General features: G+C 41.4%; 1 protein-coding gene across 1 annotated transcript in view; it reads right to left on the bottom strand.

The window, feature by feature from the left end:
* Positions 1-1166: 1166 nt before the first annotated feature.
* Positions 1167-13007, bottom strand: part of LOC107593388 (transcription factor SOX-6-like) — an 85500-nt gene continuing 73659 nt past the window's right edge. Inside the window, exons 10-13 of the mRNA XM_016283100.1 lie at positions 12494-12599; positions 5554-5787; positions 3799-4015; positions 1167-2808 (exon numbers count right to left, since the gene is read on the bottom strand). Of these exons, the coding sequence (XP_016138586.1) occupies positions 2499-2808; positions 3799-4015; positions 5554-5787; positions 12494-12599 (867 nt within the window). The 3' untranslated portion in view covers positions 1167-2498. The remainder of the gene's footprint in view (positions 2809-3798; positions 4016-5553; positions 5788-12493; positions 12600-13007) is intronic.

Genomic DNA, 13007 nt, shown 5'->3' on the forward strand with positions numbered 1-13007 from the left:
CAGTGCTTGTAACACTTTTGAATCATTGTCTCCGTGTGAGATTGAAATTGTCTCTTTTTTTTCTTTTCTTTTCGTTTTTTAATCTATACAAGCGCAATCAAGTTTCAGTCCCAACAACAGTCCTTTTGTCTGCTACCAGCCTACAGAACTGGCTTGGCATGGTCAAGGAAATACGTACAAATCACGTACAAATCAACCAATCCACCAGCAAACAGATATAACAGCTTTAAACAATAAACGTTGGCTTGTAAGAAGGGAAGAAAAAAAAAATGAACGCGGATGTCAAGGGACACCCAGCCAAGTATTGTACCTTATGTAAAAATCACAACAAACTTAAACAAAAACCAACCAAATAAAAGGTACAAATACAAGCGTCTTAAGAAGTGCTCAAAACTTCTACGAATTAAGTAAATGCTTTTCAAAGAGGGGCGCTGAGGAGAAAAGTCAATGCTTCAACTGCTGGGAGAAGTAAGCGCTAAATAGCCATCGGTACCTTTTAGACCTTTGGAGGTAATGCAGTGACCAGCAGCCTCGCTGTGACATTTCCTGTCTATTCTAATCTCTGGGTTACTGATGAAACAGACAGGTTCAAGGGCAAAGGCAAAATAGCGGGACTCATGCATTAATAATGCCGTATTTCAGATGATACCAACTCGTCAGTCATTTTAATAATCCCCCACAGCTTGATCTACTTGTTCCATCTGCTCACTAGCACCTCGTGGCTGCTTCTGGCCGCGGCCTTTCGCGAGCGCTTTGATGGAGGGAGGGCACAATAAACCACATGGGCCTCGTCTCCATTGTTCACTACCTTTCTCCTGGGCACGGGCCGATGCCGGGAGCCAGATGGCAGCCCCTTGAGGCAGGGTGTGTGCTGGGCAGAGGTCAGGTGAGTGGAGGTGAATGGCACTCGCACCCTGTAGGAGCTTTCAGTAGGGCCAAAGCCTAAAACAAGAGGCCCTGACCGCTGGCTGCTTCTTGGCTGTCCTTCCACATGGAAACAACCTGAGATCTATTCTGCTGCCGGAACGAGCAGATCAGTTAGTAGAACACAGGACTGCCTATTTGAATTGTCTTTTTTTTTTAAGTGCTCAAAAAAGATTGAATCCAAGTTAAATGATTTAAATTGCATTTTCAAATGTATGTTTCTGAACATATCTTTAAATAAATACAATTAAAGTATCTCAAATCCACGTACCCTTTGAAAATGTGGAAAATAAGTGCCATTATTCATTTTCTCCTTAACCCTCTGCATAACTGGCCAAATCATCCTGATAAACTGGACTTTCTCTTAAGACATAATGATGAACACACTGCAGAAGCCCAAAGGGCATACACTCTGCTTTAAGACTATTTCTGTCAGTTAAGATTACAATGTCTACAAGACTTAAGCGTAAATAAAAAACTTTAAACATGCTGCCCTGGAAAACGGGCTAAAGATTTAGCAGAATGTGTGCGTACATATTGTACAACAGCAATTTGCGACTGTAATACACCAAAGCTGCCTTTCGCTGCCTGTTCAATTCTGCAGATTGGATGCCATTTGGCCCCTTGGCATTCTGGCCTGATTACAATCACTGTGATTAAGAACTGAGCGGGTAAGACTGAACTAGACGACTGAGAGAAGACGAGGGCGGTGGTCGGGCGATCACTGCATTGAACCTCCTGGAGAACTATGGCATTCTTAGTTCCTGAGCATTTGGACATGGTAGTCAATGGAGAGGACAAAAAAAAGAGGGAGGAGGAGGAAAAAAAGTGGGCTTTGTAGATAAGATTGCAAGGATTGTCTAAGACTCAAGCAGTCTCTCCCTTAAGACTTTCAAATTTAAGATTTAAGAGCAGGAAGCTTATGATATGTTTGGCACATCTGGACTTGTAGTAGTAGTAATAATAGTAATAATAATAACAAGAACAATAATAATGGGGAGTTTTAGGCTTTCCCTCTATGGTTCAGCAAATGTAAGGATTTCTTCAGTTTTCTCGTATTATGAAATGTCAAATGAAGTGTCGTCTTTTTCATTTGAACTAGTTCTGATTAAAAACATTCACAAGCTGTTGGCTGGTACAGCATACCTGAGTGAGATATAGAACCCCATCGAAAACAGTAATGTACGCTTCAAAAGAAAAAAAAAATACATGTGTAAATCCATTTGAATTTAAGTAAGACTGTTTCAAGAATGTTTCAATTGTCAAGTCCTATTATTCAAAAATGTCGTAGGAAATACCCTAAATTGTCCATGATCAAAACACAAGAAAAAAAATTCATTAAAATAATAATAAAAAAAAAGCCAAAATAAAACACAATCAAATTGTTTCACACTTGGAGAAACAGTTAAGACCAATAGCTGTTAAATCTGCAGGAGCCACATCTGCATGCTGGCTCCCAAAATGTATATCATCAGAAACAAGTTTTTTGAATTCCTTTTTTTTTTTTGTCCTCTTTTTCGTCTTCTTCAGTCTTCCCTATAATAAAAGGATATTCTTCGCTGGCTGTTTTCGCCTCAGTTGGCACTGACCGGCTCCTGTGTGTCATTCTCACTGCTGTAGTCCGATTTGGGCTCGTCCTCAAAGTCCTCGTACATGTCCATCTCATCCTCTCCGTTCACAGGGGCGTTAGACACCATGGTGCCCGGTTCCATCTTCATGTTGAAGGTGCTCTGGATGACGGGGATGGTGGGCTCGGGGCTGGCCGAGGCACTGGAGCAGTCTGATGTCATGTGAGGGGAGGGCGTAGTGGTCGCCATGGTTATGGCACCGGGGTAGACGACGCCTGCGCTGGTGGTGATGGGGATCTGCGTCTGTGGCTGCTGCCTGATACAGAAGTGAAGAAACAGACACATTTACGCTTATGAAGTGCCAGTATGCTCAGAAAAGCATAAGAGCTTTTAAGAGATGGATGACAAATTTAAAGCTTCACAAGGAAAACAATTACGGTCTCGGGGAATTCGAGAATGGAAAGAATGTACAGAAGCACACAAAACGCTGGTTGAAAGCATAAAGCCTGTGGAGTTTTAAACGCTGGCTTGAATGGAACGTGCCCAGCCAGTAGTCCTGTAAAAATGATTCCCAATCAGCGACAACGATTTGGGAACGATTGTGAAAATGACACTCATTCATTTCAGGGTGACAAAGCCAATTGGTTGGTAGAGAGACAGTCTCCTGATCTTTAACAGGCTGATTGATACTCCAGCGCTCGTATTTCTTGCTGTTGAAGTGGAAACACCTGGAGCAGGCATTTTCTCCACTCACCACACGCAGTAAATTATAGAGTTGAGCTCCAAACATCTGCCCTGCAGCCCTCTCTACATTCATACTCGACTAATATCCTAAAATAATGGATATGTGAGTCCCGCTGCCCTCTGTTACCATCTAAATGTGATAAACCACTACTTTCAGGTAGCTGAAAGAAAATACTATTTTGTCAATTGGATTCAACCCAGGGCCATATAGTGCATTTCCCCTCCTTTGAGAAAAAATAAATTTACCACAGCATATAATCACAAAGGGAGTGTGTAGGCAACAAAAGGCTGTGCCCGCATTGCTTCAATGCGTATATTAATATTAAGTGCGAGGGCCATATAATGTGACAAATGAGCTAAGTGGTTGAATTACTCCAATCAACTTGATTAAAGGGTCACTGGCTTTACACCAGGAGTTGGCACATGGTATGGAGTCATTACCTGCCTATTGTGAGAGCTCTAAGCTGGCTTTATTAACAGCGTATAGGGGTTTAAGAGAGGGCAGGGCATCTTGGACAGTCGCCTGCTGTTGTTCATGGCGTTTGTTCCACCGTGTACCTACCCCACAGTGAAGAACTGCCTCATCTCCTGCCTCCTCGACCTCATCATCTGCTTGTACTCGCCGATGCGCAGCTTCTTGCCATCGATGATGCAGGTGCGCTTGGGCCGGGGCTTGTACTTGTAGTTGGGATACTTCTCCAGGTGGATCTTGCTGAGCCGTGCCTGCTCCTCATAATATGGTTGTTTCTCCTGGTTTGTCATGGACTTCCAGCGAGATCCTGTTGACCACAGGTTAGGAGTGAGAAATGATCATTGCAGATTTTTTTTTTTTTAACTTCGGACTTCTAATGATATTTTATTTTGTTTTTAACTTTTTTTTTATTAAATACAATTTAATAAAATGAATAAACAATGTTTTTTTTCAATGGAGAAAGAATGACTTCTAATTATATTTTATAACAAAATTGTAATTTATTATAAAAACATATTTATGATTTCAATAAATTTTAATAAAACTAATAAAGTAAATAATGATATCTGAATGTATTTTTACATTTACAGACAAAATGAGCTTTGAGAATAACTGCATTATTCTGAGGCAAGCACTGCTTTTGTGAATGGAGGGTAACAGCATTACTGTTACCGTTTCTGCATTAGTGAAAACAACAGGCTAGTAAATATCTCCAGCCTTCAGAACGTCTGGGCTGACGGCTCTTTTAGTTGCTGTGATCTATTGACTCTCTGGACTAGGGGACAAGACCCATTTAGCCCTGTCATTTTTCATGACAAACACTGCCCACGTGACAGCCACTAAATCCATCTAATTGAGCTGCTCCTGCAGGCATCTAGCCATCCAGTTTAACTGCGCTCATCTGTTTGAGATGCATTGAATTGTGTGGAATTACTTGCAAAAGAAGATTAGGCAGGTGTGGTAATAGCCAGAACATTTTATTCACAACATATGTTTTGCTTAGTAGCTATGCAATGCTTGTCTATTGATTGTTAAGAGTGGAAAAGCTGGCGTGGCGATATTAATTTGCATATTTTGTGCAATTCAAGGTCCGGTGTACTACAGCTGAAATATCTAGTCAATCAACATAACACTCAGCCTTTCTTAAAGGTCCAATTCAGCTACATTTTAGCCTTGTAAGTCTTGGTTTTGGTCCAGAACAGTGGGATGTTTCAGTTTGGTAAAAACAGACCCTCCATTTACCTTAACAGAGGTTCAGTGATTCTGCTGTCCTAATTCATGCTGATATTATCAGTGTCTTCATAAGGATATATTATTGGGGGGGGGGGGGGGGGAGTATGGAAGTATTCACTTGTATGGAAAGTATGTAAATACACAGTATGCTCACTTGGTACATTATTTTATCAGATGACATGTGCTTAAACTACAATGGAAACTAATTTAATTCATTTCTAAATGCACATCACCAAAAGTCACGTGACTTTGCCTTGAGTCTGCTTATTTCACAATTGTTTTTGCAATATTCCACTTTTTTTTCTGCTAATAGTTATTTCAGACCTTGTATAGAAACTTAGCCTATCATTCCTTGAATAGTTATTTCGAAAGCAAGTAAAGTAATTTCAATAAGTAAAATGACGGTTTAAACGGCTGTGTTAAGAAAGACTATTGGGTTAGCGTGATCCAAAACAAGCAAAGACATTTTCAACAATTTCTGAAGCACTCTACAATAGTTCCCAAGATACCAGTTCAGTTTATTGTTATGGAGCATGGCTTAATTGTAAATGGAAAGGCTAACACAGACGGCCATGGCTGCTGGTCGTGACTGATTTGGGGGCTGTGACTTACCCAATATTTTGCTGATGTTGGAGTTGTGCATGTCTGGGAAGGCCTGAAGGATTTTGCGGCGCTCATCTTTGGCCCAGACCATGAAGGCGTTCATGGGCCGTTTGATGTGAGGTTCGTTGCTGTTCCTTCCCCGGGGTTCCCTGTAGACCCGTGCATCGGCAGTACTGGCGCCTCCTGTTGGCCAACAATAATACTGATGTGGTTTATCTGCAGAGCCATTCAGTTCCTTACACCCTAGGAACACCAGAGCAAGAAGGAGAGAGCGAGTGCAGACCGTTAATCAACTTAGTAGTGCAGTGCATCCATCAGCCCATCAGAGTGAATGGAGCTGAACCAGAGAAGCTGGATTTGGAGATTCCGAGAGGCCTGCAACTGTACCTTATACTCCAGGCTGCCCATCCCAGAATTGGATGGGACAAGCCCATGTTTTGCAGTGTAGAACAAGACAGCATTGTGGGTCGAGGAACTACTGATGAGTGAAAACTAGCTGAAATCAGACGAGGAGGACCCTGGCTATAAAGTCTTTTAAATATTTTGTCTGGGTCACAACGTTCGTACATTCGAACAGCCGTACATTTCTGGATGACTGTCATAATGTTTCTCCTGCTATGAGTAATAACGGTAATGCTCTTAATAACAAATATGGCATAAGGGTGTTTGTGTAAGAGAGGTAAAATTAGAAGAGAGGATCACTGCCAATGTCCTGACAAAACATATAATGTTTTTATATTTATATGCCATGTGATTACTTTCAATGTGCATACAGAGTCTGACAAAGGGCAGATCTAGTGGATAAACATAAGATGGTACCTGAAAGGTACAGTAAAGTATAGTGTACAGTACAGTACAGTGTATTACAGTAAAGTATAGTAGAGTAAAGTAAAGTAAAATAAAAAAACAGATATAAAGTACATAAAAAAATAGTTTTTTCTATTAAAATGATCAGAGGTTTTACACACTTATTCGTATGCAGAGTTAGTGAATGTGGCCTGGTGTGACGTGACGTGTGACCAAGTATGGTGACACACACACCGTGAACACACCTGGAGCAGTGGGCAGCCATTTTATTGCTACGGCACCCAGGGAGCAGTTGGGGGTTTGGTGCCTTGCTCAAGGACACCTCAGTCGCGGTATTGAAGGTGGGAGAGAGTGCTATACATTCCCCCCCCCCACCTACAACCCCTGCCGGTACGAGACTCGAACCCGCAACCTTTGGGTTACGAGTCCGACTCTCTAACCATTAGGCCATGACTTCCCCCAATGTATGTCTGTAACTCCTCAATCAGGCCATTCACAATCAGCATGTGTGTCCCCCAGTTTCTGTATTTAACTTTACAGCAGAGCATGCACATTTGCTTCCTTTTATATGTAAGATGTGAAAGAATTAAATAAAAGCTGTATGAATATTTCAACAAACAAAAACATGTTGATAAACAAGGCTTGAAAAATAAAACAAACAAACAAAAAAAAGCCTTCCCATATGCTACGATACATCTTTAATGATCCAAAACTGGATAAGAAGGCTTGGAATCAGTCATGAATATTTCATCATCCACATGTGATGTGTATTCATTAGGACCCTGAAACTTCAAGTCTTGGCACATGGTACCTGCTTTTGATTTCTATTATCACTAGTGTTGATAAACAAAATTAAATCTCTAGCTAAGTAATGGATCTTGGCACCACACCGCTATCAAAGCACTGGGATACCGAGATTATTCAGAGGGCAGCGCATTGCTCTAAGGAGGAGGAGCTGGAAAATAGGCAATGTTCAAGAGTTACCTTCTCTATACACACACACACACACTTGTGCCACATTGGGGCCCTGAGAGAGAAAGAGACAAAATTCCAAGTTTCAGGCAGCCAGCAGGAGGCTCTATCCTCCAGGCCCTGCTGGGCAGAACAGCTTTGCCCAGGGCCCAAAAGATCCATTTACACATGTCATGTTTAACAATCATAATAATCCAGAAAGGGCTGCTGTTTATCTGGCTGCCCAGCTCCACACAGTCATGGTGCATCAGTCAGGGTCTCTCTGCTCTTTCCTCTCCACAACTTTGTACCACCAAACACACTACAAGCAGCCATCTCGTTCCAGCCCACTCCCGGCCCCTTTCGTCGGGATTATACGGTGACGGCGTTCCCCGCACAGTACATTAATTTCATTTAGCACGCGCTCACCGTGCAAGATAAATTGATTTCACTTTGTTTGGCTTTGACAGCCATGTTTATTGTGCAATGAAATGTAGTGTGGCGTAGGGCTGACAGTATCCATCAACGCTGGGCAATCTGCTGACTGCCGAGGCCAGATGAAGGCATTCATTACCTTGCCAACCCCAGCTCACTCGCTCGGCTACCTCACCCAGACACGACCGCCACTGTCTGTTCAAGGGGAGGGGCATGGCCGGCTCTAATTTACGATTCGCCCCGTGCCATTACTTTACCACTGACACTGATTCAGCAATTTATATACTGGCATGCATGCAGAAATAGGCAAAGGTGAGCAGCTTATATGCAGGAACCCAGCAGCTGGACTTTTAAATTGCAGATCGGATTCAATTCTCTGTTTCACTGAGAGAGGGCGGGAGCAACTAGGGTTGGCTGTATTAATCAGCTCATGCCCTATTGTTGCTGTAGTGCGTCAGCAGACAGATTCAACACTCTCAGTCATTTGAGTGGATCGCAGGAATGAGAGCCGACTTACAGAGTGCCGGTGCTCTGCGGGACGAGACGAGCGGCGGCCCCTGGCACAGAGCCTTGATCGCAGACACGGGTGGTCCGTGCCCCCCCCACCCCATTGCAGTCATGATGTGCCTTAATCAAAAGCAGCCAAAGAGTTGGCAGCGAGGTAGGCTCGTGCGACGTCACCCCACATCTACAACAACCAATTTACAACCCTCTGCTTTTTTTCTTGCTTGTTGTTGTTTAATAAGAAAGCTTACATGCTTCTGACATTTACAAATTAGCATTAATTGACGTTTTCCCCCCCGTGCAGCTCTTTTAGGAAGCACCTAGTTAGGTGTGTTATTGTATAAATAAATGCAGATGTTTCAGGATGCCACGGGAGACCCCCTGAGGTGCGTGAGGGTGGGCGGGCGAGACGGCAGGAGGCTTCTAATCGACTTTATTGTGATTTATGAGACCCAGTGCCCAACATGACAGAGTGATACAAGAATCTCTATTTAATTTGTCTCTCCCGGTGAACAGGAGGGAGAGTGGAGGGGGACTGTATTACAGAGAAAGAGAGAGAGAGCTTGCGTGGAAGTATACGAGCGAAAGGGGCCCCGCGGCCCGGCACACCTGCCTGCAGCAGGCCCAGACACGATGGTACGTGGAACGGAGCCAAAAGGCTGAGCCTCTCAGGCTCTCGGTGCAGCTAGCCTTTTGTTCTGAGGGCACACACAGACTGTCACTCAAGAATCCGCATGGAGAAACAAGCAACAATCACGCAAACCTGCCAGGCCCTCTGCGGACGATCCAATAAAGAAAGAGACGCCTTTCTGCAAAGGTATTCAGTGCTGACAATGGGAGTCTCTCCTAATGCATACAGACAGATATGACACAATGCTCTGCTCTACCATTCATGTCAGCACTCATATTCTGCTAATTAAGCCATTATAACTTACACGTGATTGAAGCCCCCCACTTTAATGTGCCAATTGTTGAGTTGCACCCAGCTGGATATTTGGAATTCTGCTCTGTGTGTGAGAGAGTGTAAACGGACAAAAGCGCGACTTGTTAGCGCATGTTTCTTTAAGCTATTGTTTCTCATGCATCTTGCCCTGGATGTTGTAAGGTCTTGAAGAGGGCCATGCTAAATTCCTTTTCGCAGTACACCATTTCAGAGACTGCCGAAGAAAGGAGTCCTGGGCTGACATGCAGACTTTAGAGACAGTAAAACTGCATAAAGAACTGGCAATGGAAATGCTGGGAAAGCACAGACAGACACAAGACACACACACATGAGTGTGATAAAACTGTATGTTTTGATCTATGAATTTCTGACTCAGAAAAATAAAAAATAAAAAAAAGATAATATTCATTCTTGCAATTGTAAGTTTATGTCTCAAATTGGTAGTTTATTTGCTTGCCATATATTATGTTATATGACTTTATATGTCTTTTTTCTTAGGCCAATTTCTTTTTCTTTTTTACTAAAAGTTTAAAAGTTTTTAAGTTGTATTTTTTAGTCTGTGGCAGTAATGGGCTTCCATATTCACAACCATTCAAAACGTTGTTGTCAGTAATATTTATTTAATTACATTTATTCAGCAGGGACACACTGAATTAATTACAGTAAAGACATGTATGATGTTACATAAGATTTCTCTTTGAAATAAATTGTTATTTTGAACTTTCTATTCATACAAAAATCCTACAAAAATAACTGTATCATGATTTATACAAAAGCAAATTAGCATATTAGAATAATTTCTGAAGGATCATGTGACACTGAATACTGGAGTAATGGCTTCTGAAAGCTTTGCTTTGCCATTACAAGAATAAATCACATTTTAAAATGCATTAAAATAGAAAACAGTTTTAAATTTTTTTATAATATTTCACAATATTACTGTTTTCTGTATTTTTGATCAAATAAAGGCAGCCTTGGTGGTCATACAAGACATCATTTTAAAATAAATAAATAAATACAAATTAAAATCTTACAGGCCACAAATTGTTGAATAGTAGTGTAGATCCTTGTATATTCTGTGTTCTTTTTATGACATAATATGGTGCTGTTTATCATACTCCTTTATACAACGACTTATCTATTCTATATTTATTCTATAAATCGTCTAACACACAAAATGTCTGATTGAGCTATTGGTTTCTTTGCTTTCACTGCAGTGAACCTCAGATTGCTACCCTATAATAATTCAGTGATAACCTTGCCACAATTTAGCCATATGCATAAATAATACAGCATTAACATAGCTCAGAGATCACATAGTCATCGTTCATTTTGGCCGGCATTGTCTCAAAAGTGTGCTGATATTACCTCAACTTCCTGCCCCTGGAATCTCGCAACACATCCTTTGTTCTGCTAAGACCCCCGTCTGACAGAGATAGTTTAAACACACGCACGACCCGAGCCTTTCGGCAAACAAAACTCATACGCTGCCATAAGTGAATGAACAAAGGGGCCATACTAAAGCCTTTTGTGGTATTAGTTAATGTTTTTCATCTGAGCTTAAAAAGACCTAATGACTTTGCGGTGAGCTGATGCATGTGGCTCGTGGCTTTTTGCGAAATGAAGGAAATTCTATCTATTTCCATACCCCACCGTTATTTTCCAACGGCCTCTCTCTCGTTAGAACTTTGGCAGCTGTTAATTTGGTTGCTGCATGCTTTGCAAATATTAGTTCAAGCAACCTAAAGCTTTCTGCGAGTTACAGCATTGACAGAGAACTGTTTTACACCCTGAGCCTTTTCCAATATAATGTGTCTTTTCAGCAGGCAGGACCTCTGTACAAGGAAGCACACGGCCTTTACGGACCCACTCAGTAATTTTCCTCTGCTCTCCATGGCAGTTACTGTATGAGTCTGTTTGCGCTGTTAAAAGTGTCAAGAAATGTAATTCTCAAATGGTAGTTTTCTACTTAGCTGATAAATCATTTAAAGTGCATTAAAAAAATAGCTAGCTTATATTGACGAAGCCCCAAAGCTTCTGAACAGAGTAGTGTAATAAAACAAAGACTAGTTGCAAATAAAAAGGATGAAGAGTTGCCTTTTTTAAGCGTAGGTATCGCATACACAGTGCTCACATTCCTCAAATGTTCAGGGAGAGGAATGAAATTTGTTTGACTTGGTCTATCTAAAAAGGCTCTAAACACAAAAACACACAAGTAAACACTCCATGTTTCCCAACGGGTAAACACATTCTCCTTGTAAAAGAGACTATTTAATGTGGGGCATATCATCATAAAATGCCGTTCACATCCTTCATCTCGATGTGTTTGCGGGAAGATGGAGATGGGGATGGCTCTGAGAGCTCAGTGAAGCCTGTCTACTGGGATGAGAAACCTCTGTGGCCTTCTAATCCTGTCTGTACTGGGAGTAAACTGACAGAATGTTCTCCGTTCCTTCACCTCCACTTCGGACTTTAAAGGAACTCTGCATCACTTGGGTGGCTGGGTGCCCTCAACCCTGCCACTGACTGTTCTGGAGCCCACAGGAGACGGGTTCCCACTGTGTTGGAGGACCTGAGGACCCAGCTTTCTCACTGATCTAAGAGGGGCGGGACAGGCTTCTTGGCGAGAATCTGCTCTGGTCTGGTTAGAGCAGATCATGCCAGACCAGAAAAAACTGCATCTCTAAACCTCTATTTACAGATTTGATTTCAACCCAGCCAAAATAAATTATTTATGCTTTAGAAAGCTCATAAACAAAAAGAGTTATGTGAGGCTGATCATCTTACGAAAAAAAAAATCTATTGTTCACGCAATGGATTTAAAGGCTTATTGTAAAAAAAAACATAACATAATTATATGAAACTTTAATTAAAATGTTTTTATTTCTCCATATATTGGCTGTAGATTTCCATGGGAACTGTTACAATTATATTACACAGGAAAAACACTGGCACGTATTAGCGTTCTGTTTATGAACAGGGTGACAAAAGGAGCTGACGCCTCGTCATGTAAGTTCTATCATCATTTACACCTCCACACCCAGCACATCAAACATGAGCTGTGGCAACAGAGCCTGGTCTTGGAGAAGGGCCAGTATTGTCATCAAGAACTAGCTGTGAAAACTTTAAATACAGCCCTGCTCAATGCACTACCCCCATCAGCTTTCCCTGACACTGGCCAAGCAACCGTGGAATCCAGTCAATCTGATCATGTGACTGAACTGTACCTGACCTCATTCCTCAAAGCACAACAAAGAGAATTAGTGAGCAGTCATGTTATGTTTTCAAACATCACAAATAGATACTTACCCTCGAAATCCTCTGGCCTGGTGAGGTCGATGACTCTGTGACCAATCTTTCCATCCTCGCCTAGTTTGCTCAGGTGATGGCCCAGGTTATTGTAATGAGACCTCTCCTGCAAAAATGACAGAAAATTTGTGTTCAGATACAGCTTCCCGTCTACAGATATTTAGTGATTTGTCCTTATGCACCACATTGCATGCTAAAATGTGTGATTAAGAAAACTGTATTCATTTAGGTCTTAAGTTAACATGAAACCTGCCTGCTTCATGTTGCTTAAATTAGAACAGGCTGGGAAATTATGTGTTTTTCCACAATGCTACAATGACCATAACCTTAAATAATTCATTTAATAAATGTAGCAAATTACTACGACTAATTATTCATATTATTCAATTATTATTCTTATTATGATTTAATTCAGTTATTTTACATGTGTAATGTATATGCACACAGACACAAATATATATCCATTATATTTATATTATATACAAATATATATTTTTATGAAAACTGCAATGTA

Source organism: Sinocyclocheilus grahami, unplaced genomic scaffold (assembly GCF_001515645.1).
Source record: "Sinocyclocheilus grahami isolate Dianchi unplaced genomic scaffold, SAMN03320097.WGS_v1.1 scaffold10.1, whole genome shotgun sequence".
In the NCBI taxonomy this organism is placed as follows: domain Eukaryota; kingdom Metazoa; phylum Chordata; class Actinopteri; order Cypriniformes; family Cyprinidae; genus Sinocyclocheilus; species Sinocyclocheilus grahami.